Source organism: Cuculus canorus, chromosome 2 (genome assembly GCF_017976375.1).
Source record: "Cuculus canorus isolate bCucCan1 chromosome 2, bCucCan1.pri, whole genome shotgun sequence".
NCBI lineage: Eukaryota > Metazoa > Chordata > Aves > Cuculiformes > Cuculidae > Cuculus > Cuculus canorus.
Genome location: NC_071402.1, coordinates 20310238 through 20337350, shown reverse-complemented (window position 1 = coordinate 20337350; position 27113 = coordinate 20310238). Strand labels below are relative to the sequence as shown.

Genomic DNA, 27113 nt, shown 5'->3' with positions numbered 1-27113 from the left:
TGTCAGGTAACCTATCTATCTTTAGATGCCTTCATACAATAGAGTTTTCTAGCTGCCTTCATTTAAGTTCTTTTGAGTGCTGCCCAAAGAAGAAGCCTTTCAGCTGGCTATGAATCTCTTGGGCAACATAAAACATAGAAGTAGAACAATAATGAAAACAAGCATGTTTTCATCTTAGCGACAATTTAAATCAAGCATATGCTTAGAAGCATATTTTCAAAATTATGTGTACATATGAATTAGTATTCCCAAACCTTGACATAATAAAGGGTATTAAAATACAGATAATCCTAGAAGTTCTAAAATCTTCTTTGCTTTTGCAAGGAGTGTTTGAGATATTGTTTAGTGGTAAAGTCTACAATTTTTCATACGCTTTAACAGTGTACCTTGGGATCTTTTTTCTCTTTCCTTCTTCCTACATAAAATTGGATGTATTTTCTACTCGACAGTGAAGTATCATCTTTACTGCTGATGTTTCCTACATTTTTATCAAATTTGTTTGTGCTTATGTATTTTAATAGTTCATTCCCTTACATGCTATGTAACAGAGATAACAGTGGCTTGACCTAACAAGCCAGCTCTTCCAAACTAGAAGACATTTGAAAAAAATGTAAATCAAGCAAAAGTATGCTATTCTAAATATTTATATGAACATAGCTTTTCTAAAACCTACAGTAGAAGATGTGTGGAAACATACCTGACAAGAGTCAGCTAAAATTGTGTACAGTGTAGTAAATGTGCTAAATTTGTAAACATGCATGTAATATCAATATGTAAAAACATACCACTTTCCCTTTGTGTCTAAAAATTCACATAAGGTAGGTATAGGCAAATACTTGGGAACACCAGAATTACTCATAAAAAGTCAATTAAATATCTGTATTTTCATAGTTACTTGTTCTGCAATGAATGACTTTTTCCCTGGGGACCGAGTCAAAAATATGTATCAAACAATACAAGAACAGTGTTGAAGAATTTGATCCAAAACTCTGTATAGTGACAAATCCCTTTGTAAATGTTCATATTTTGTAACTAGTTTACAACAAATCAGTGTCTGCTGTTACTACATTGGCTCTGCTACCACAAGCTTGATGCAAATTGTGTCCATTTAGTGGTTTTTGCATTGAAAATAAGTCCTATTCATGAGGTCATTTTCTACTTTCAATTGTAAGTAGAAAAGCAGAAGCAGGTCTATTGACAGGGCATCTTCTGGAAGGAAGCAACTTCACACCTAGCTCTGCAGTGGCCCGGTGTCCAGACATTTCCTTTCCCTCTACTGCAGGTCTGCAGGCCAACATGGGACGTGCAGGTGCTTGGCTTTCTGCAAGCAAAGCAAATTTATCTCAAAAGTAAGGAGATCAAGAATATAGCTAAGGATATATGTGTGTGTGAACTGATTTTGTTTTAGGCAGATTCATCCACAATGTCCGAACTGGTAAAGAGTTTAGAGGTCCTATTGAATACTTGGTTCAGTCCTTAAAAGGATCATGGGCAGGAAACAAATTATTTAATAATAGTAATTAAAAAATCTAGAGAGAAACTCCCTGCCTTTGCAACCTGGAACCTACAAAACAATGTGGAATTTTATTGTCTTTGTTGACTTAATATTAACAAGACTGCCCCTCATACTGTCTTATCTGAGACAGCTCTCATTTTACACAACTTCAAAATTTCCTAATAGGCCTAATTATCAACAGCTGTTGATTCTGCAGCTCCTAAGAAACATGCATTGCAGCTCATGTACCCTGGTTACTAGCCATCTTTGAAAATGTAATGTACAGATTACATTTTATGTAATGTAATGTAATTTTATGAAATGTAATGTACAGATTACATGATGCTGAACACCCGCTTATCCTGTGGAAGTCAGTGGTAGGTGTCACAGACCCAGTGAAAGTCAGGTTCTACATTTTCCTCCTAATACACTTTTATGTTCTGAATTTACAGAAACCTTCAGATTTCTAACAATGTATATTAAACGGAAAACAAAAGTTACTTCAAAACTACTGTTAAAATGTATGGTTTTCCTGTTGGTGATTAAACAAATGATTTCAACATACATTCTTTATGTGAAATAACAAAAGGTCTATATATTTCAACAATCATTTGAGTAAGATTCTACTGTGAGTTATAATACGTGGCAATTGCTCAATATTTTACTCGTCATCACATTGAACCCTGGTGGAGAGTGGTTTTGTTGCTAATAAATTATATAGGACATTGTAAGACATTTTCAACAGAATTCAGATTTTACTTTAGTTTTTAGAAATTAATGATGCTGGGTGTTTCCACACCTTTTCCTCAGTGATGGGACTAAATGGTCTGTAGCATAACAAGATCTTTTTTTGTTCAGGAAAGTTCTTTACTTAACAAAGAAGTGGAAATGTCTCTCTTGGATTAACAACCAGAAATAGGTGTCAAATGGCTTGGATTTTCCAGTCCCGAGGAGACATTGCTGCATAGCATCACTAACTCTTTCCACATTAGACTGCGTGACTAGGGCTGGTCTCTTAAGAATGCAAAAAGAAAAAATGGCCACTTCAGAAATCAAGTGAGAAAATGAAATAGACATTTGGACAAGGGATTGAGTGATCCCTCAATAAGTTTGCAGATGACACCAAATTGGATGTGAGTGTAAATCTCCTTGAGAGTCAGAAGGCTCTGCAGAGGGATCTGGACAGATTGAATTGATGGGCTGAGGCCAATTGCATGATGTTCAAAAGGCCAAATTCTAAGTCCCCCATGCAACACAGCAGGCTTGAGGAAGAGTGGTTGGAGAGCTGCCTGTTGGAAAAGAACCTGGGGGTGTTGGTTGATAGCTGGCTGAATATGAGCCAGCAGTGTGCCCAGGTGGTCAAGAAGGCCAACAACATCCTCATTTGTATAAAAAATGGTATGGCCAGCAGTGATTGCTCCCCTATACTCAGCACTGTTTAGGCCATACCTCAAATACTGTTTAGTTTTGGTCCCCTCACTACAAGAAAGACATTGAGCGGCTGGAGCCTATCCAGAGAAGAGTAATGAAGCTGGTGAAGGGTCTGGAGAAGAAGTGTTATGAGTAAAGACTAAGGGACTTGGGGTTTTATCTGGAGGAGGCTGAGGGAGACCTTATCATTGTCTACAACTACCTGAAAGGAGGTTGTGGTGAGGTGAGTGCTGGCCTTTCCCCCCAAATAACAAGTGACAGGACAAGAAGAAATGGCCTCAACTTGTGACAGGGGAGGTTTACATTGGATAGTAGAAAAATTTTCTTTACTGAAAGAGTGGTGAATTATTGGAACAGGCTGCCCAGGGAAGTGGCTGAGTCACCATTCCTGGAGGTGTTCAAAAAACATGTAGACATGGCACTTCAGGACATGGTTCAGTAGGCATAGTGGTGTTGGACTTGATGACCTTAGTGGTCTTTTCCAAATTTAATGATTCTATGATATTCTTATCCTTTTCTAATCCCAGAAATTAAACCAGCAGGGTTAGATATGCAGTCTTGACTGCACTGAAATTACTTGAATTTCTGCCTTTGACATCGCTATGGCTAGGATTTCCCCCTGGATTATTTATTTATATCCCAAAAAAGTAAGCTAACTATCGTTCCTAATCTGAAACATAATCATTATAGCATTTTCTTCTCAGGTTTGTCAGTAACACTGAAAACTTTGTTCAAAGCTAAAAATCCTGTAAATGTTCACCACAACTGAATTCCACCTGTACTAAAAACAGATGTGTTCCTGCTCCAATGCACGATGTGTTTAATTTACATTATTCAGTTGTGATGTATAGTGAAGGACAAGAGGTTAAATTCTGATCTTCTTATCTGTGCTCCAAAATTAAAAATAATATCAAAAACCTTCATTACTTGCTTCAAGGTAGTAATACTACAGAATAACTTCTATAGTTAACAATGAGGCAAACTTTCTTCCTTATACAAATGAAATCCCAAAGGAAGGCAATAGCAGTCAAATTTTGTCTGAAAAGTACATATTTAATAAACAATAATTTTGCAAAAAGCACTCACTATGCAAAAGAATCAGAGACACTTGAATTTCCTCATTTGTAAGCAAAGATAGCACAAGCTGAAAAATTCAAGCAAGTTGAAAATTCAAGCAAACAGAGAGATTGTTTATGGGGAGAAAAACTAAGTCACTACTATAATTATTTAAATTTGATCTAGTCACCTTCACAATAAGATTTTTTGTCAACACATTGCAGAATAGAAACACAAAAGTCATAGAGTTATAAAATTATAGAATAATAAAGTCACAAAATAGTTTGGGTTGGAAGGACCTTAAAGATCATCTAGTTTGAACCCCTCTGCCATGGGCAGGGACACTTCCCACTAGATTAGGCTGCCCAAGGCCCCATCCAGCCTGGCCTTGAACACCTCCAGGTGAGGCAGCCACAACTTCCCTGGGCAACCTCTTCCAGTCCCTCACCACTCTCATAGTAAAGAAATTCTTCCTTATGTCTAGTCTACATCTGCCCCTTTCCAGTTTATACCCATTGCCACTAGTTCCATCACTACAAGCCTTTGTAAACAGTCCCTCCCTAGCTTTCTTGTAGCACCTTCAGGTACTGGAAGGTCACTGTAAGGACTCCTCGGAGTATTCTCTTCTCCAGGCTGAACAAGCCCAAATGTATATTGGCTTGGTGATTGGCATATAGTATTAAAAGGCATCATCACCATCAGACGATGCCAGAGGGATGACATATAATCCTGTCAGCCAAGTCATGCACACTCCACTAAGTTCAGGAAAAAAAAAAACTGGTTTTCAAATCATCTCTGCAACATCCAAGTATGCATTTCTAGTATATCGCTAAACAAAACAGTGAAATAATATCATGAGTTCAGTATGGATCTCCTTTTTTGTTTCACAACATAATTGCTATAAGAGATTTTTCTTAAGCTTATTTTTTTTCCTTTAGCATGAACTAAATTAACCAGCTAAAAAATATTTTTCTTAATTACACCAAGAACCAGGGCAGTGGAAGAAAATTTACAAATAGTTCTCTTTGAACTCAGATGTCTTTTATTCAGTGGGACAGTTTGCATGATCTTTTCTGTGTCAACAACATTCCACATACATATTCTCTCTATCTATTTCAGGGAAAAAAAAAGGGAACTGCAGAAGCAACTGTTCCCAGATAAACAGGAGGACACCAATACAGTGCATCCCTTTTCAAACATCTGCACTGTGCCTGTACGTGGACATTACATTTAGACTTCTCCTTCATATCCCAAGACTATACTGGAACTTGATTCTACTGCACTCAAGTCAGCCCCAAGGCAGTCAAATTGTAGCGGTCTGCTGATTTTCTCTTTATCAGCAGAAAAATGTTTTCCAGTGACATTTCTTTCAGTTTATAAAAAGCTAAGATTTTTAAAATAAAAGAAAATTGATTTATAAACAAACAGATAGGTAAGAATGAGACATTGTTTAACCATGAACCTTTTGGCTGTAAAGCACAACATTTTGGTTTGCAGTCTTTGCCCTCTGTCATGTGGCTGCATTGACCTGAACTCTCAAGCCCTCAAGTTGAGAGTTCTCTAGCAAGGTTACATTTACCAAGTAGCAATTCTGTCACAAAAATATCTTATGGAAATGTCCAAATAATCTGCTGAAAATGTCAACAGAAAGGATTCTTCTATTTTAAAACATCTTAGAAAAAGAAACTGAAACATTTCCTGACTGGCTTCATCAAAAATACCCAAAACCCACAAACATCGCCTGAAAATACAAGGCAGATAAAATCCAAGACTAGGATTATATTAAGGTAATCTGCCTGATGAGTTTGAGTGCTCCTGTTTCAACAGGTATCTCTGTTCTTCTTTGGTGTTTGAAGGGACTGGAAAGAGGTATACTGAAAACAAGTTTAGGCAAAGGTGCATTTATGTTCTTTTTGATGGGAACAAAAAAGGAAATACTGAAAATGTCTTTATAAAATTGTTCTTATGAGACATACATCTCACTTTCAGGCCTGGAGAGTGCTGAGAGAAGGCTGTGCATGTAATAAACCTGCACACAGAATCCTATCTTTGAATGAACAAAATATCTGAATTCGCCTTCGTCTCACAGACTGGGCTTGAGTCTTCTTTCAGCTGCATTGACATTGGCATCACTCCACTGATGTCATTGACACGATTTCTGACTTTTGCTGTTGCTTCAGATCTTTCTAAAAGTGGTATTTTATGTATTCCAAACCCACTTCTGCAAGTGCTTTTAGCTGGCATCTTTCTAGGCATGCAGAAGGGAAAGCTAGCTGGGGATAGAGGCCACAGTATCATCTCAGTTCTTGTTGTGGTACCCCACAAATTTATGCTGACACAATGCAATGATTGCAGAGTATATTGTAAGGAAGAACACCATCTGTTTTCTGCCTCTGCTTTTCTATAAATAACAGATTTCAGCCTCTGTGGGTGCCAGGCTAGTGTTTTGCAACGTATCCTTCCAGCCCTTTAAAATTCCTCCTGACCATCTGGGAATTTCCTGTTCTGCCAAATAGGTTTTGTCTGAACAGAATTGAAATCTCTCTCTTACTGTTAGGAAATCTCCTTGCATTATGGCAAAGACATTTTGAAGTAGGTGAATCCAGAGAACCTGTGCCAAAAAATGTAGACCTGGAGCTTCTACCTGAAAAGCACTGAAAGAAGAATGGGGCTAGGGGTCAACTTCATCTGGGTGGGCCTGGGGTTGGGAAATGCCCTTTCCTGGACAGGAACTGAGTTCACATTTTTACTGCTGATTCACTGTGAGCAACATCGGGCCAAACTCCACAGGAATTCATTAACATCACACTCCGAGTGAGAGTCAAGAGACTTTTTTTTTTTCCCAGTTTCTAATCCTCTTGAGGCTATTTAATGATAACGGTTTGAGTTTGTGGAATGTGTTGAAAACTTCCTTTGGGTTCATGTTCCCATAGGAAATTACTATTTTTTCTAGCCATTCTTTTTGGTAAGGGCTCATTCTAGCAACACCTGGAAAACATGTGATAGCAATACCAGGTTAAGTCTGACAGAAGCAACCCTAAAATTAATACCTACTCTGACAGAAAAAACACCCAGTAATTCTGACTGAGGATGTGAAGCTGTCTCACAATATAAAGCTTGTATTGCATTAGGAGTAATATTCTAAAATTAATCTTGCTTCTATTTTCTTATAGTCTTTCAGAAGGATTTTACCATGGAAATTAAAATGTGGCAACATCCACATCCACACTGAGATAGCTAACACTGAGGTGTCATCTTGAAACTTAAGAAGAACGGCAATGGGAAATTTACCTTAAAACACATTTCCAGTGTTCAATGTTGGCAAATTGTAAGCCAGAGTAAAAAAAGCAAGCTAATTCTAGTGACAAAGAACCAAAGAATTTAAATTGTAATTTCAGGAGCTCTGCATGATTTCAGCAACAAAATAATGAATGAAAATGTTGAAGTAGTCTTAAAAATGTACAAAAAGTAAAAGTATGTCACACTTGGTTCATATGTTACAAATCAAGAATTCATGTCATATCTTCATGCCCATAAATATGCAAAAAAAAAAAACCAACCGAACTCAGTCTTACTCAATTTTGCTTCTAGGAAATACCCCAGGGGGTCAGCGGCCAAATTACTAGACCTTTCCAAGATGTGTAGGAGTGTTAAATCCTGGATCAAGGAACGTTTTTTTTTTTTTTCCATTTCCAGGGTTCATAACGTTGTTTTTTGCAGGAAGCACTGGGAAGCATTAAAGGAGAAAGTAACAACTGCTGCTTTTTTTTTTTTTGACTTATCTGTTTTAGCACTAAGCAATCAATAATCTTAGCTTTAAGAACCTGAATTCCAGACAAATTATTTTATTTCTGTCTGTGTTTAAATTTGTAACTCTTTTTATTTTGGTACATCCATTATACTTTAAAACTCAATATGTAAATATGCCATCTTATTGCTATAAAACATAATTTATTCACTCACTCATATCGGTAATAAAATATTTTTGTATTTTAAAAAGATTTTTTGGTGCCCAGTACAGCATGTACCATCGCGGTTATCATGCATTGGCAACTAAAAGGTACCTAGGGAAAAGTGATCCCCTAAGTGAAGTCTGAAAGGAATTGTAATTCACCTCTTTTGATGCTTTGAATTCTTGTGGCATTGTTCTCTACAGAAAGGCTTCTATGGGGAGTCTCTGGACTTCCTGTTCTCATCTACTTATCCAAAAGTATAACCACTTGTTTCTACCTCCTGTTGAAGTCCACAGAAAAGTAGCTATGTGGTTGTGATAACGCTCTCTAATGGTGAAAACAAGTTATTTCACAGGAGTAGATCTTGTAATGTGCCGGTTGTTTATAGGAAAGTCCTGAGTACCATCAACTCAAAACAGAACCCTTGGCACCTTTGGGATCGAGTTCTGAGATCTTGCAACACTTAAAGCTGGAAAATTTGGGCCTTCAAGTATTTCTGACCTCTAGCTCGTCATAGATTCTCCATGGTGTTTGCTTGGTGCTAGTAAGTTATTTTCTTCACTTAATGGTCAAGTATATGCATCAAACTCAAGTGTTACTTCTGAGGTTGTTATTGGTGGTTTTAAGAGCATTCCTAGTAAGAGTGTGATGATGCATTGTTGACCACCTGCACCTCCACACATGGCATTCTCGTTCTACCAACATTTCAGCTGGGGGTCATCTGCATTTCAGATAGTTTTATAGCCAGTAAGATTTAGAAACTTCATGGTTTCCACATTAAAACATGCTGCTGAACATCTTCTTTGCCTCATAATCTTATATTTTTCTTAAACTTGGAAAGATAATTTTTTTGCTGTTTTTTTTTAAAAGTGAAAACAGTGTTATTTAAATAAAATCTTTCCCAGCTATGATGAACTTTTCTTCAGCAGACTGTAATTCTACATAAATACATACTATTATGATCTTTACAGGTCCACGTAGCCAGAAGATAGTCTACAGCTACATTGTTTCAGGGCATTCTACTGAATACGCAATACACCAGAGTAATTTTTCAGACTGTTCTGTCACTGCAAGACAAGTTATCTTACTGTATGTGCTTTAGCGATGTGTTGGTACCCTGGGCAGCACAGAAATTTACTGATTACAACAACCTTCACTCTTCCTGTCCAACTTCTATGAAACCCCACTATCAATCTCAAATAGACATCTTGCTCTGAAGCACTATCCCCACCTCCCAGTTTAAGGGGTCTCTTACTCATTCTATGAAACGTCCCTTTCCCAGGGGCAATAGTCCACAGTTACAAATTCATATGCAATTTCCTTGGGAATTATCTGTCTCATAAATATTTTATGGAATGTAAAATCATTAAAAACACGCTTGAAAAAGCTACATATATTCTTATTATATTTACAGTTGACTCGGCCCACAAGCTCATCACAGACATTTCGCAAAGTTTACCCAAGCATTACATTGTGTCTTTAGAGCCGTGTACGTAAGCATTCAATGAGGTGCAAGCGTTTTACCAATGAGGTAAGATGCAGAAACTCCATGAATGCCCTGGTTTCAGGGAAGTCAATGGTGTGTGAAACAAGGCTAGCTTTCTCAGCAAAACTCAGCTAATGAGGATTTAAAATCACCCGTTCAACAGGAAACTTCTTAGTTGCAGGCAGAGCATGCATTCTATCTTCGCACGGTGACTGGCACGATGGCTCATCAAGAAGATCAAATTATAAAAATTTATCTTTTACCAATGATTGTTGATTTCATCCTGCTACAATCATCCTTCACCTTCAATGGTAGCCATTTGATACTGGGCAAACCTGTCGTGCCTGACGTGCCTCTGCAAACAAGATGACAGTAGTTATACTTACACTTCCCTGCATAAAACTCTGGTGTTGTAATGGGTACAAATAATGCTTAAACGGCTGATATGAAGGCAGAGGCCACAACAGTTGAGCGGTACGATGTCATGGAGGTAAACAATATCAGAGAAATATACAAAAGGATATTTACTGCATCAGCTAGAATTCTTGGAAAAGCCAAGAGATCAAACTGGATCATTCAAGAAAAATGTGAAGAGAAACAACCTTAATCATCGCCTCTGTAGTTAACAGGGTAATGTGATAAAGAACTTTGCAGTCCCTATCTCCTTCACACAAAAATAGTAACACAGAAAAACTTTCTAGCAGAGCATTGATGGCCTTTCTCATTAACAGGATAAAAGTGACGCGGAAAGATAGGTGGCCCTTGACCATTTATCTCCACTATGGTAAGTCACACACAGAGTGAAGTACAAAATTATAGCCAAGGAACAAAGTTCATTCAGGAAGAGATTAGGTCATCTCTTTGAACAACTTTCCCTCTAAGCAGATCCTCAAAATTCCAGGCACAGCACACCACAGGCGTCATGATTTGGGGGCTGTCTGTTACTGTGCTGACTTGCTGACGTGGCCTCAGGGATTTCCTAATTAATTAAGATTTTAGAGGGTAAATATTTAACTATGGCACAAACAAATACACTTAATACTTAAATGATGAAGTCAGTGATTCTAAATCCTTATTTCAGATACTTTTATCTACATATGAATACCTGATTTTCAAAAGCTGCAGCAGTTTTCATTGAGTCCTTTGGTGTTTGAGGGCACTTCAGAGAACTAGGTAGTTTATAAAGTATTTCTGTGAGATCTCAGAAATATAAAGTAATATCTACAGAATTTTTTCATAGAAAATATTAGTTTTTTAGGAGAATTAGTTATCTGATAGTGATAATGAGATAATCATCTGAAGACCTTGCCTTATTGACACACAAACACCTGATTCAGAAGAGAGAAGAGAAAGGCATATAAATGACCCTCTTATTCACCCTCACAGTTATCCACACGCTGACCTGATCAGATTTTTAAAAAAGAGATTTATTTATTACATTTCTCTTTCTTGCAAAAGACTTCTGCAGGAGAACTAAAACTCCAAGAAGGTAATTATTGTTGAATCTACACAAAGCTGAACGTATGAAAGTGAAATCAGCACATCTAAGTAGAGCCATAGATGCTTTAATGGAAACTGAAAATTCATTAGAAAAAAAGAAATTACAAAAGCATCATTTAACAACAAATACATCATTTTTCCTAAACCTCCACTGTGCAAGACCACATTTGCAGACAAGAGATTCAGAAAGAAAAATTCTTAAAGCTCTTATGCACTTAAAAACTTCTTAAGCATATACTGAAAACTTCAAAACTTTCACAAATAAGATGAACCAAAGGGCAAGCAAGTCTACCCCAATCCTGAAGATAAATTTAAAAACATCTCTAGAGATCATATTAGGATTGCTACTTTGATTTTTGTGTGCCTATAAAATGTGTTCTAGAGAATTAGACTGCAGCAAAGCCCAAATATTAAAATATGCCTTTAAGTAGTAAATTTATTCATAGAGAATAGGGGTTTTTTTCACCTACATCCAGGAAGCATGAACTTCACTTCAAAGGCTGGAGCCTTTAGTAATGACAGAATGATTACTGTAATATTTACAGTAGTGGGCAGGAGCACTCAAACGATACCAGTGGTTTTGTCTTTGAAACTTTGCAAATTCCCTCTGTAGGTCTGGGCTGGTGTGGATCATGGATGAGGAAACTAAAAGCCTGGCCTGCTAAACAATGTTATCTATGTTACAAAGTTTTGGAACTTAGATAATATCTTTCAAGAAAATCCTCTTACACACAGAAAGCCTTTAAAGGAAGTTTAGATGTGAAAGAAGGCAGGACCAGTCTATAGATGGCATATCAGCGTGCAGCAGAAATGTTTTTTAGATCCAAAAGCCATTAGCACAAATCTGATCATCTATGCTCCAGTGTGAAAGGAGCCATGCTGTCAAAAAAAAGACAAATTACCTTCTAAGGTCATCTGCTCGTACTCACAGTTTTCTTCCACAGTTCTCTAGTTGCCTTAATTTCTTGGCAGGGATGCTCAGAGTTCATGCTATCACTAGGGTAATCTCTCAAGCTTATTTGCCTGCTGGTTACAGAAAGAGTAGAAAGAATGCCAGGACCCAAAACCTCAGGCAGAAGAGAGTCATCGGGCAATTTTACTAACTGGAACAAGTGGGTTTTGGTTGTTCCCATACATTCCTATTGTAGAAGGAATGCTTGGTACATTATTGGCAACAAGACTACTAGACAAAACATGACAAATGGCAAGAATTCATTTGACCAAATAAAAATTCCCAGAAGACCTGATGAAAAAGTATAACTATATAGGTACCCCAAGTCCTATTAAAGAAGCAGATGTTATGTATACAGAAGGCACAGCTGGGTTTGTCTTGAAACATGCACACATAGAATCACGGAATCGCAGAATCATAAAATCATAGAATTATGAAATCATAGAATCATGGAATCATAAAATGGCTTGGATTGGGAGGGACCTTAAAGATCATCTAGTTCCCACCCCCTGCCATGGGCAAGGACACCTCCCACTAGACCAGCCTGCTCAAGGCCCCATCCAACCTGTCCTTGAACACTTCCAGTGAGGTGGCATCCTCACCTTCCATGGGCAACTTGTTCCAGTGCCTCACCACCCTCATCGTGAAGAAGTTCTTCTTAATCTTCCCTCCTCCAATTTAAAGCCGTTCCCCTTTGACCTATCACCACAAGCCCTTGTAAAAAGTCTCTCCCCAGCTTTCTTGTAGGCCCCCTTCAAGTACTGAAAGGCCTTTACAAGGTCTACCCACAGCCTTCTCTTCTCCAGGCTGAAGAAACCAAATTCTCTCAGCCTGTCTTCATAGCAAAGGTGCTCCAGTCCTCTGATCACCTTCATGGTGTGTTCCAACAGTTCCATATCCTTCTTATGTTGAGGGTTCCAGAACTGGACACAATACTCCAGGCCAAGTCTCACAAGAGCAGAGTAGAGGGTCAGAATCACCTCTCTTGCCCTGCTGGCCATGCTTCTTTTGATGCAGCTCAGGATACAGTTGGCCTTCTGGGCTGCAAGCACACATTGCCAGCTCATGTTGAGCTTCTCATCAATGATCACCCCAAGTCCTTCTCTGCAGGGCTCCTCTCAATCACATCATGTCCCCATCCTGTATTGAAACTGCAGACTGCCCTGACCCAGGTGTAAAGATAAAATGTAAAGTTAGAGTCACAAATGGGATGGGAGTACAAAGTTCCAATACTTTTTCCAGAATATATGAAAATTCTTGCTTCATATACATTCTGGAAAGGACAAAAGCAAAGGCAAGCTTATAATTATAGGCCACAGAGTGTGGGCACCTGCTTACATAAAATTAATGCATGTACAATACACAACATTTCATCTTGCTACCAACTCTTTTAGCTTTTTTGAGTCAACAGGTCAAACCTAGGAGAACGACAGACTAACAGCACATAAGTAGGTATAAAATGAAAGAATGGATTTAAAACATAGCACTTAGAAGCAGGTTTCCATGTACCTTAACAGCAAACACTCCAAAAAGCTAAATGCACGTAGATGTATATATGTGTGCACACACTTACAGACCAGGGCAAGATGTCAAAGTCAAAGGAATTCTGCAGATTTCTCACAGAATTTTTGATCAGCCACTTTTTACCCATGGATCCTCAACACAGATTTTCCAACTTTCAGCCTATTTCTCTCTTTTTTATGATAGAAATAGTAACAAATCGTATGACTGACCATATTACAGACCTTTAAAGCACTTTTGTTAAAAACAAACTTATTCAGCTATAAAAGTACCATAATTCTCTATTACCCTTTTCATACTGGATATATTTTTTTTAAATTTCTGCTCCTAGAAACTAGTTAAGACAGTACAAGGAATTTTATTCAGTCCTGTAAATCCACTTACTAGAATACTGATTTTCTATATGACTTCCTCTGAGAGATTATAAAATCATCTCAATCACTCTTTGGTTGCTTGGTTGGTTGTTTTAATTCTAAATGTAAATAATTTTTAGAAATGTAGCATAGTGCAACTTGAGCCCCTTCCCAGCTGACCCTGTACCTGTCTTGCTTTGACAGTCTGTAGCCTTATGTTTGTCCAATATTGAGCATAGCCCTACTGTTACGTTTTATTTAGACAAGGAAGTTACATTAGTTTGAGTTGCATCACTTTTGAACAGGGATAATTAAACCAGTGCAAGTCCCAGAGCAGACTTCTTACCCCAGTTTAAGAGTGATTGACACAGTTTCAGGTTAACCTGATTCCTAACCAAGGTAATGAAAAACAAAGCCTGATATTTGTGCAGAATATTAATGAGAATGTAGTACAGATGTGCAACAATTTATGGCATTTCTAAGTTACTCTTCCAAGTGAGCATTCACCACCCTGGTGTTTCATAACATGGTCTAAAATATGTGCATGTGGTTGCACAAGAATAACCTTGTATAAAAGTACAGCTTGTTTCATAAGAAAAAGGACCTCTCCTATGAAATACAAAACTATTTCAATTTCCTTTTCCTGATCAAACTTAAGCCCTTTAACAAGTGTGTAAATCCTTATGCTACTGGGAAGACTTTTATACCAGGACTGATCATTCAGACACTTGAGCTGCTAGTGCTGAAGAAGTTCACAGCACAACTAAAAAAATGATACCAGTTCTAGAAGGCCCTCATTTACTAACTCTTCCTTGTCTGCATCTTATTGCAGATACAGAGAACAGGAATGAACCAAGCTGAACTGTAAGTTGTGATGAGTACAAGCAGGTTGTTAAGTATCTTCACCTTTCAGTTTGTGTAAGGGAGCCTAGTTTTGGTAAGGACAAGTTTATTCAAAATTTCTGGTAACAACACATCTGAAAAACTAACTGTTCTGCACTAGTCTTCCTAAAAATCTGTGCAAGACTAAGCTACAGTTGTATTCCTCTTCAATGAATACAAGTTGGAACAGCAGCTGCTCAACAAGTTTTAAGAAAACTGCAAGAATGAGGGCTATTCTCACTGTTAGCAGGATATATATAATCCATTTACTTGACTGCAACTTGCAAAATGTACTTAGCATTACAGATTCGTTTTCATTGTATTCATCACTTATTTTTTTACAAATTATTTTAGTTATTTATTTTTAAACTAATTTTCTTCCAAAAGATTTTTTAGTCTCACATTGTTTTCTATAAACATTGAAATTATTATCGTACATAAACTGCTAACAACATCAAATACTTTTCATCAGAAGGACTGAAAAGGCAACACAAAACATAGTATATTAAGCCACCCAACAGCCTTTTGAAATTGAATTGTAGCACCATATCTGTGTAAGAAAAGGGAAATATGAATACTTAAAATTTATTATTTCCTTGCAGACATAAAGAAAGACTATGCTACAGCCATGGACAGAAGTAAGGCTTAAATCCATTCCACTTAGCTGAGGCATTTAAATCAGGAAGTGAGGCACTCAGGATTTCCCTGGAGTCAATGAAGAGAAGAAGAGTTCCACAGGACAGTTCAGATGTCTGCCTCTTCCCCTGTTCTTGCTACTGTCTCTTAATACAACACCGAGAGATTCCCCACAGCAAAGAAGAACCTATCTTGGGCATTCTGGGTTTCAGCCAGAAGTCTGGGTGGGATAATGCAGGCCTAAAATACCCAGCTCTATACTTTTCCCATATGGACTGTCTTTTCTTTTTTCCAAGGCACCCAGCACTGCGAAGAGGAGATTGCTTCCAAACCACAGAAGGGAATGGGAACGATGAGTTCTCAGCACCCTCAAAATGACACACCAATTACTTTATATCAGTTTCATTTAGAAAAGCTCTCAGTGTTCCCAAGGAGATCTCCCACTGGGCATGTTGGTTGGACAGTTCTGATGACTAATAAATGTAATATTTCATTGTTACCAGAAAGTTCCTAATTACAGTTGTCATCACTAAAAATAAACACATTCAGGTTCTACTGCACATTATGATAAAGCCTTCTGTCCAAGCATGGGAAATATTTTTAAAGTAATTTGCTACTAAGTGTGGAAACATGTGAGACTTCCCTTCAATCTACTTTTCTGAATTATCTGCTTCTTAAAAAAAAAAAAAAAGTTGCCAAATATGTTTCCCCCCAGTAATGTAAAGCTTTCAGGTATTTCCACATTAGAAGTCTTGACTCTTTCTAGTGAGTACCTCAGTAGAGCCCAAGGACAATTCGATTAATAAAATTTTGAAATGTAAGCATGTTATTGGCCAAGAGATTTCTTGGAGGTAACTAAGCATTTTTGTTGTTACACTCAAACATGGAGTTTCTTAGAACGAGTTTGTTTCCATGAACTCATTTTTTCTCATTGAATTTGTCTTTTATATATACTTACCCATTGAGTAGTACATACTGTATAAGTAATCCCACTAATTTGAATCTCACCATTTGTTTCACAGCTTGTTTGTGGGAATTGACACTTTGGATCTTGCTAGGATGAGGCTGTTTTAGGTCTCAGAATTCATTGGCTCCAAAGCAAAAGGAGCATCTAGAACAGCCTCTGTGTCTATACAAGAAATCCAGGTTCAAGCTGGATGCCAAGTAGGAGGCTAGTGGTCGGTTTTGGATGACACTTTCTCACTGTTTCATTTTAGCCCTGGTCCACCTTGAAAAATGAAAGATTTACTGGAAAGCCATTCCTATCACAATCCTGTTATGAATGCTCTTACAGACCGAATGGCAGATTCCAAATCTAATGACCTGCATTTATTTATGAAAATCAACAGGAGTTCATCAGATATGTCCTGGTTGCCTTTAACATCCAAACACTATGTGGACTTTGAGGTCACATGTTACATTACAAAATGCCCAGTGAGAAAGAATCATAAATAAAATGCAACTTAGAATGTTTCTTGTAAAAATTCAATTAGGGGATACTGGTTTCTTAACGTGTAACAGAATCTTACACACACTATGGCCACCTACATCTTTAAATTAATATAAATTTGCCTCATAAAATGATGGTATCACATCTCCTTAGATCTGTCCTCTTCAGAGCAGGCTCTGTCACACTCTTACACAGCTTCACAGCAAGAGTGGCAGGTAAGGAATTAAAAAATCTGGGTTTGGATACTGACTGACCAGAATTACTGCAGTGAACATTCAACTCAAACTGGTACATCTGTGTTAGCTTCATACAGTATAATATTATTAAACATTAATTTAAAAACTTCTATGATAGTCTTCTTAGGTAATGATCAGAAAAAAAATAAACAGTGGATCATGTAAAACTCACATTACCACAATAACAATTATTACTACTCTTTTGACTAAGGGGTAAGTAAATGAAACACTCATCTATATAGCAATCCTGAATGTACACTGAGTCCACTGATATGATAAGTTCAGCAAGCTGACTAACAGAAAGCTCCCAAATGAGACGTGATGATAACATTTCATGTAACTCCTCTTTGGCAATACTTAGATGCAGCAATTAAATACCAAACAATATCACGTGTGCCAGTCAGTTACTGTAAGAAGGAAAATGTGATGAACTGTTTGTTTTGAACTATCACTATAAACATATTGCAGAACTGAAACCCAAGCTTAAACAATAGAGAAAGTTATCCGGTATTAAAATAAACAGTTCTAGGAAAATCTCTAAAAATGTTTACCAAGTCATTTTCTTCAGAGTAGTTTCTGTGCAGAGCATTTTGCCGTGTCTATGGTTTGCCAACCAATCCCAGTTACACTGACTATAGATATGCAAACGTTAATGGAGAAGGCTGGAACTTAATTGCCTGTAATTGGCTTCCCAAGCAAGCACAATTTTATCTACAAACAAGCTTGTAGGACTTCAAAGAAGCACTTTTGGGTTTAAACATTAAAAAATTGCGCTTTTTTTAAACAAAAAATATTTATTTTGCATCAAGTAATTTGCCAGTTTAGATATCAAGGAAAAATATTTTTAAGTTAAAATACTGCAGAGTTAAGCAAACTATGATTCTTACAAACCTTCTTAATACATACTCTTCCAATATTGCAGGCTAGTATTTGTGCTGAGAAAATAATTCACCTTACGTTGCCTACATATAAGTTTAATAAAAGTTATATATATTAACCAAAGTAACAAACATGTTTTGTTTAAGTCAGAATATATCTAAAATTCTTAAATATTATTTCTTATTTTAACTATTCACTTCTAGTCATAGACCTACAAATATTAATTATTTCTTACTTTGTTCACAGCAGGTGCATTGTAAAATTCTGTTTAGTATACTAACTGTTATGTCTGATATTCAAAATCTACAGGGGAAAAACAAACGCAGAGTATAAAAATGAGATGTGAGACATCTGCATAATATATTCATTACAATTAGCATTATGCTTGTTTAGAAAGGAAATGAGTTATGGCTGAGATGCTTTGTAGTGTCAGGAGCAACAAAGCAAATTCAGTATTCAGAGATGTTATAATGGAGCTGCATCAGTCTTGTTTGTTCACAGTGAGTTGTGCTCCATCACACAGAGAAACAGGTCCTTTCATTCCAGGGAAAACTGACACACTGGGATACGTGCACAATCCCAGTTTTATGTACACCCCTGGGAGCAGAACATTGAGGGCTGGGAAAGAAAGGAGGAGGGGAGTGAGTCTACCCATAGCCAGTTTTAAAATCACCGCAGAAGAAAACACTCCTCAAATACAAGCCCCTTTCATTGGGCTTCCTACCTGTTTAATCACTTCCCTCCAAAGCGTGAGAAGACTAAGCTTAACTCAGACATTCACACTCCAGAGATTCATATTTCTTTAGTTCAGCTCATAGTGAAACAGTGATCTTAGTTCAGTCTCTAGTGGACAAACATAGAATAAGTAAAGTCTTACAAGCATGATTCAGCAGGCAGTTTGCTCAAGTAAAATCATACATGCACAAACACAGCTAACAACTTTCCTCTTTTTAGGACTTGTGTCAGCCTCCTAAGGTACAGTAAAATAATTTCTTAAGAAATCTTTTCCTTTACCAAAGACACTCCCTCATTTTGAACCTTGTACCCCCAAAGCAGGCCAAAATATTAATAAAAGAGGAAAGTAGTCTAAAAAAGAAATGCTTAGTTATATTTTGGTTTATGGTCACATGTTTACTGGACAGAGACTTTTCTCTCTTACGAGAGCCAGCTATGCAAGGAACACAGTTAATTTATCAAGTGACCAGGAAATCCTCTCTAAAGATTTTAGTAGGGTTAGGGGATGAAGGTTGAGGTATATGCTTTTTAACATATTTCTGTCTTTCATATTGTCTGAATGAAACTTTTAAATGAGATAGGTAACAGTAACTATGCTAATATGAAGCTTTAGCTCACCTGGTAGAGTCTTCACTAGATTTTTATTGATGTTTATTCTTTGTATGAACTTGTGTTAGAGTTAAATCATGTATCTCTCAAATGGATACGTATAGCAGTTTTTTGTGCCATCTTACATGGTTAGTTGCATCACCCAATTGCTCAAGTTTCTTAGTTTTGCCAGGTCAAAATGCCAGTGTGAGAACGGGAATATTACAAATAGTTTCATATAAAGACTGTTTGTTTGTTTGTTTGTTTGTTTTTACTCATCAGCTATGCCAAGGCATTTTCATTACCAAGGCATGGACAAGAATCTGCAAGGTATGTAATTTTACACGAGTGAGTAATCCTGTTCAGGTATATGGGACTCCTCATACAAGAGAAACTATTCACGTATTCAAATCTCTCCAAGACCAAAGTTCAGCTCATACATAAAACACTGAAAATGTTCATTAAAAGTTCAGAGCTATTGCACAAATTCTTAAAAATTATTAATTCTGCTAAGTTACTGTAATACCTTCAAACTCATTTTTCCCTATGAAAGAATGCATATATACACACACAAATTAAAACAGGCTGTTTCAAGTCTGGTGTAATCTACACTTTTAAAAAGGTTTACTGCAATGTTCTAGGGGTGTGAATGCCTGTATACTTCCTTTTTCTTTCCAGCAATTAGCTGGGTACAATAGTATTACAGGGTCTATTTATGGAGGAACAATAATATTCTAAACCCAGTACCTTTAAATGCTGATTTTTTTAAGTGCTCCCTTTTGCTGCCACAGTAGCAGGTATCCTGCATGGCATCTGATTTGAAGCTGTGAACTAAAAGTAGAGTTTGTAAGAATACTGAATCCTGTCATTAGAGTCTCTGGAGGATTTTTGTGTTCTCTGGCTCACAAACATTCCCAGTCTCTTGAGACAAAGCTTTAAGAAGTTACATCTTCCAGTAACATGAAGAAAATTCTGCTCCCAAGAAGCAACTGAAAGATCTATCTGAAAGATTTCTCCCCTACACAGCTAAGAACTAGATCAATCCTTATCACCCCAGTTCTCATAGGAACTAATGAAAACTTTGAACAGCATAAGCATCACCAAAAAAATCTGTTTAGTGAGAAATGAGAGAAAGAAACTTACTTTTTGCAGCCACTGAGTGTAATTTTCCATCACATGTTCCAGATGTTGCAGTTTCTGGGAAGAGAAATCCTGTTCCACGTGAGGAGCATCTCTCTGAAGAGCATTTGTGTTGTACTGGTCTGTCGTGCTTTCACGACAGTTCCCGTCCTGTTCTGGCAGAATGAAAGTATAGGTGCACTGCCCATGCTGAATCCGGTTAAATCTTCTCCCACTGGCTTCCGGACCCCGACGCTGGTTATTACAGCCTATATGAGCAAGAATTGCTGCCAGGAAAGCAAAGGAAAGGAAAACTGACATGTTATTATTACTTTCCTTCCCTAATTTAAGAAAATCTTTTTCTTCCTCTTTCTTTAAATTTGTTCTTAATTTCCCTTATAAAGTCTTTGGAAAAAGGATTGGAGAAGCGCACTTTAGTAAATAAGCTTTGATAAATTGTTATTTTTTTAATTTCACTGTGAGGATAGCTTCCTTAGTTAAAATTGGGAATATTTATTGCATAGTAGTTAAGATTTATTGTTTCCTCTCTGTTACAGTCCAGCATGTAGCCTGCTTTAGTCAGCTGCATATGCATATCCTGGTCTCTTTCCCCTACACTATCTGCTGCAGAACTGCTATTTTCTCTCAGACTTCAGTGAGTTTTATTAAGGTTGCACTTTCAAGCCAAGCTGGAAGCAAGCAGCCTTTCACAAGATGACTTGACAGGAATGCGTGTATGAGTGCGCCCCTATGCTAAGGATGGCTGATGGCTCAGTACAGAGGGATCATCTTACAAACTGGCTGGATGCATGACCTCAATCATGCATGGCTTTCCAGCCCCTACTGCATACAACTGCTAAGGGTTTTTGACGAATGCACATTAAGTTTAATAAGTAAGGCAGTCCACCTTAATACACTTCATATGTTCACATTGACCTATTAAAATGTAGATAAAGTGTAGAAGTTTGTTGTAATCCCTCTGTAAATATACAAAGCTCTGAAATTAAAAATACTTTCAGTTCTGAGCTGCTCAGTATCTATTAAAGAATTCTAAGTCAGGCAAATGACACTTATGGGAACAAAGTTACATTTAACCCTAACATGCTTTAGCTACTTTTCAAAGAAAATTGTGTTTCTTTAGCAGAGTTTGCAGAGGGTTTTTTTAAAAACATATAATTAAATTAAGGCTGCCAAATAGTAATGGGAAATGGCAGATCAGAAGGATAATTACTTCCTATGCTTGGAATTTAAACTAAGGTAACTAATTATAAAGCAGTGAGGGATGATGTCTGAACTGCTCCAGACTGTCTTCTGTACAACTCTGTAGTTAATACATGCAAAATCGCTTTCAATTTGCCAGTCTGTACGGACTATAAAGGCATCTCTCATTATATGCAGGAACATTCTCAGGGGCAACTTTCTCAGAGAAAGATTCTGGTAACTATTTCAGAAACTATCTTATCCCTAAATAATGTATTTAGATTTGCTAAGACAAACTTAAAAAGCACATCTTAGCAACAAGATTGGAATATCCCTGAAATTCAGAGGAATTTGGATCTGAGTTCCTGCTCTAGCATTTGTTGTTGTTACTTAAATATCAATCAACACTGTGCAGACCACTTTGCACAATTTTTCCCATGAAAAAAGTCCTCTAAATACCAGTAGCACATCACTAAAAAAGAGACTGCAATGTTTTCATCCGCAAGGAAACCTACGTGCAATGCTACTGAGTGCAAGCATCTTCAGTGTTCATGGAACTGCCACCTTTATCACAACTTTCCGTTTAAAATTTCCTTTTAAAAGAACTACCTGGAATATTGAGGCAGGCATCTGATCTGCTCCTAGGGAAGTTATTCTTACTCAAAGTGGAGGGTGGAGGCTTTTCATCTTGCATCTGGAAAGAAACCAATGATTTGAACTAATAAGAAATATCGCCTACAAAATTATAGAGTAATGAGAAAGCCTTACCTTGCTTTAAAATGTCTGTTTCTCAACACGTGGAGAGGAAAAAAAAGGTAAGAATACAAAGCATATAGCAAAGCATTAATACTACTGCTGCTTTTAGCAAAATCAGAATATCCTTCCACCTCTGAACTGTTCAGCCCACCTTTGCACTGTTTTTCTCTTTTCCTCTGGAGAACTAACTTACAGCTTGCTTTTTTGCTTTCATATAGCATTTCTCAGAATCCTCCACCATCACCAGAACCAGTTCTGCTGTGGTTTATTACACTGTCTTTGCAATTATTGTGAAATGTCTTTGCAAGATATTTGCTCACATAAGATCAGAGAGCTTAAGTCAGGAAAAAGATTGTAGGATCGGACACTGAGCTGAATGGTTTGCATAAAACCAGCTGTTCCCTATGAGACAAAGCAAAAATACCAGAGCATGAGCACAATCATGGTAACAATACATGTTTTTTAAGAGTAAAAAGAGAATTTTATGAATGAGCTTCAGAGCATCTAAAAGGGGGATAGCAAAGGTGGGTGTACAAAGGCTTCCTAGAGGTTTAAGTTCATATTTTAAAATGCAGTTGTTTACACAAATGGCTCATTCACTTCTGCAGAGCATTTAACAGCTTATTCTCATGCAAAAATGGAGAAGTGAGGTTGCAAACTTATAGTTGCTGTTTTTCAGAGAAGAAAATACTTCACTGAACAGCAGGCTCACTTTGTTGCTATTGCATGGCCATTTTCCACTGGCATCAGGTGACTTCTCCTTTCCCTTTCATCCTTGTCTTCCTGAGGGGTAACAGCCATAAAGACCTTCAAAAAGCACAGTTATCAGACATCTTTAACTTTTCCTCATTTGTCTCCACCTTAGCCCTTGACACAGAACCTGTCTCTCAGACAGATTCATCCCTGACCTCAGGCCCCAACCGGTAGGTCATGGGCAGCACACAATGATCAGGTGCCACAGTGGGGAGATGTGGCAGAGTCATGCAGCAGCCACAGCAACTCCTTCCGGAGCACTGCAGCATAGGTTTCCTTACTGGAGAGAACCAAGTGCCCCACTCACCCAGTGACCATGTACCGCCCCATCTGTGTTGTGAGTTTAGCGTATCTGAGACGTCTTGTGTGTCCGACCATATCGGGTCTCACAAAGAGGTGAGGAAAGGATGACAGGAGCTTGGGAGAAGCCCAGAAGCCATTCTGTCACTCCCATTTTGTAGCCTTTCAAACCCAAGCAGAGAAAGGGCTTCATGAATTCTGCTGGGATGCACTTAAATCTTTGCGAGGACCCAGAGTGATTACTGAAATTGCAGTAGCTCTGTCAGCTGCCCTGAAACGCATCAAGTTTTAGGACTGCTCTTGCTGATACCAGAGTCTGAGTGAGCCACTGGGGTCCCTAACAAGACCAGCTTTCTGTTCCCCTAAACACATAGTAGTCATTTTGACAGGATATTGAACCAGCCAAGACAGTTTTAGTTTACACTCCTCCCTGGCACACTTATGGACCCATGCATACACAGGCAGGCATGCAACAAAAAAATGCAGAAAAAGCCTTGTTTTGTGATCTAATTTCACAGTGCAATTTTCTAAGGAATTCCATTTTATCAAAGGAAAACAGGTTCAGGTTTTGGGTTTTTTTTCTGTAATTCCCTATTCCTTTAAAGTACTTGTTTTTTTATTTCCAAAACCCAACCAACGAACCAACGAACCAAATTATGAAAGTATCTTGCCACAAGAGTTTCAATCGTTTTGTGCCTTCTACCCCTTTTGATATACAGTTTGTTATCCCAGTACCACATGGCATATGTGACCTGTCCCAGCTTTTAAAGATCTGACAATTTCAGTGATATGAGGAAAAAAGTACTTCTCAAATTTCAAAGTCACTGCAGATGTTTCTGCAGGATCTTACATTATATACCATAGATGCAAGCTAAATGGTTTGTCCAGGATTGCACAGAAAATCAGTGGCTCGGACAGAAACTGAGTAGGGGCATGGATGTGTTTAAGACTCTGTTTTCCCAAGACCACTTCCTCCAACACAATGACTAGTTTTGTATTCCCTGAACTCCTTTTTCTGCATTACAGGGAAGGGATAGATTCAGAGGCTTCGTTCCCAGACCATGCACAGTCTCATATACATTGTTTATTTAGAAGCTATACAAAATTCTGTAGTTCACTATGCAATCAATCCTACAAGGGAAAATAAGTGTGAATTCAATACATGGATAAAGGTTACATCCACACAATAAGAGTCCCCATATATCAGTATTAAAAAAATTTAATGGCTTTTGTCACAGAATCATATTCATGCTCAGAGTTCAAATACAAATTGTAGAAACCCCAAATCTGTTTCTGTTTCTTTACATTTCTGCTGCAATATGCGTTATTGGGAAGTCACCACAGAATGACTCCTAAATATAGGTACAAGAAGTAAGTTTTTATCGCTATGTAAACCAATGTTATACATTAGGTTACAAAATGTTTATTCTTAATAGAGTAAATTCCAAAGAACTTAATTACAAATTACAGAATCGTAGAATCATAGAATGGTGTGGGTTAGATGTGATCTTAAAGATCAGGTAGTTCCACCCCTACTGCCATGGGCAGGTACACCTTCCACTAGATCATGTTGCTGAAATCCTCATCCAACCTGACTTTGAAGAACTCCAGGGATGGAGCATCCACAACTTCTCTAGGTAACCTGTTCCAGTGCCTCACTAGGAAATATGTAGATTCAATTGAATAAAATGAGATTTGAAGTCCCAAAGCCTGACAGATTAGGTGCTAAATTTTCTGTAGTGCCTTCAGCAGAGACAGGCCCAATCTATCATATTAGTGAGACCAGAAGGGGATGCAGGATATTTGCCTGACCCTACAGAATCTTGATAGTATTGAGAGAAAATGATGGGGAAGACTCATTTACCATGTAATGACACTTTTTCCTACTACATGTATGCTTTCGTTCCTTACTCTCCTGGGAACAAGCAAGTAGTCATCTCACATAAATTACTCCGCAGGACTGAAGTTTGTTTATTTACAAATACATATTTAAGGCATGATCCCATGTAGTGATTCGTGCCAGGTCCTTCCTTCAAAGGAATACAGTGATGGGCACTGAGTCATACTGCAGCCCAGCCCAGCTCTCCCAACATTTGATTTCACACCTGGGAACAAGTAAACAACAGGGAGCATTAACAGAGTGGCAAAAATACAGCAGCTCTTAAAAGAACATGGTGATTTACCACAGAAACATCTGAGCTACTGGTTTACACCACCTGACCTCTCTGAATTTTGCCTCACACAGAGACTGTGAGGCTTCTTAGGGCAAAAGCTTTACTGGACTTTTTCCAAATGTCTTGGCAGCTAGGAGAGCTAGGTGTCTGCTGAAAACTTGTTGTCATGCTGTCAGGAACATGGGAAAATCATGTTGTTCCTATATTCATAATAAATCTTTAAGTTTACGCATGTAGAGAAAAAGCATATAGATTGATTCGGTAAAATTTGCTCTCACTTTCAGCGGGGAGGAGGGAATGCTGTTAGCATCCTCATTTCTGTCTAGGATGTTTTGTCCTTAATTTTCCCACTTTCAGAATACTTGAGGAATTTTCAAAGATCTACTTCCAACTCTATCAAACAGGAGTGATGCACAATAAGTGAACAAATTGGGCATGACATTTCTGTTTGAAAATAATAAAAATAGATGCCCTAACATGAAATGGCTGATGAGAAGAACGAATAACAGTGATCTTGTAAAACCTAGTCAAAACCAGACAACTGCCTGGTTTTAAAAGAGAGATATTTCAGGTAGTTACAAGCCTTTTAGTGCTATAATGTGAATGTGCCGTCTGTTGTAAATTACATTGAAAGAGTAATTTTGTGTAAATGATTCATCAACAATATTACTTGGTTGAACAGTTTACTTTTTCTGGAGACTATCTCCAGGTATTTTCCCTCACCAAGGAAAGGTACAGGAGAAAAACAACAACTCATCAGTGCACTACCTTTAGTTCCTGAATTAATCTAACATGTAGCCTCAAGTACTGTGCAGTATGTGCATGTGTTCTTGAGGTCACAAAAGTAGGAGTCATGATAGTATGATTTGCCTGGGAAAGGAAAAATTGCAGTCCCTTAGTCAAGTGTGAAAAAACAAAGGTTATCCTATATACTGGTAAAAGCTGAATATCTAGCAAAAAATAAACCTCAAAGTTTCTTCAGACTGTATGGGTTGAAAACTTTAAGATCTCCCCTTTACAGTCTTAGAGGGTAAGTGCTGCAAATCTTCAGCCTTCCCACCTAACAGAAACCAAAACCCTGAATCAGGTGCTCAAAGCCATATTCACAAGGAGCATTAGATATATAAGCACCAGAGATACAAAAGCCACATGTTGGTGGCAGAATCAATCCCTTATGCTATCCATAGAAGGAATATTACACCTACATATCACTCCTGAGCACCCTGCTCCAGTGAGATCCATATTTCTGTCCTCCTGAGAAAGTCTTGATCGTCCTGTCTGTAGCTCTGCTCTTTTCAGTTTCAGTGCAATAGAGAGGGAAGTGATGCCAGTGCCAAGGGTGGTCAGAGTATTTGGAGGTGAGTCCTGAATTTAAATCCTTTTACTGCCTGATTTGAAGAGAGATAGGAATCAGAGTTTCACCTTTTTAAGCATATATATTCATAGCTAGGCATGAATGAACTTTCTGATTTCTTCTGCTGGTTCACCCATGTCAGCCACATTCTCATGACTGCAAAATCAGTCTTAGCTGCTCTCTGACCTAAATAATAAGAACGATGTAAAATATTCCCTTAATTTTCTCCACTTAGAAAAGAACGTAAATCCAGATTAGTATTTATGTCCTTCAAGGACTCAAGTATCTTGCTAAAGTAGCAAGT

At 37.7% G+C, this 27113-nt stretch overlaps 1 protein-coding gene and 1 long non-coding RNA gene across 2 annotated transcripts in view; one reads left to right on the top strand and one right to left on the bottom strand.

Annotated features, from left to right (window-relative positions):
* Positions 1 to 20992, bottom strand: part of ANGPT1 (angiopoietin 1) — a 168269-nt gene extending 147277 nt beyond the window's left edge. The window contains exon 1 of the mRNA XM_009562044.2: positions 20297 to 20992. Coding sequence (XP_009560339.1) covers positions 20297 to 20593 — 297 coding nt within the window. The 5' untranslated portion in view covers positions 20594 to 20992. The remainder of the gene's footprint in view (positions 1 to 20296) is intronic.
* On the top strand, positions 18710 to 20451 carry LOC128851488 (uncharacterized). The gene is made up of 3 exons (XR_008448859.1): positions 18710 to 18805; positions 19436 to 19483; positions 20339 to 20451. It is a non-coding gene; the product is annotated as an uncharacterized LOC128851488 (long non-coding RNA).
* Positions 20993 to 27113: the final 6121 nt, after the last annotated feature.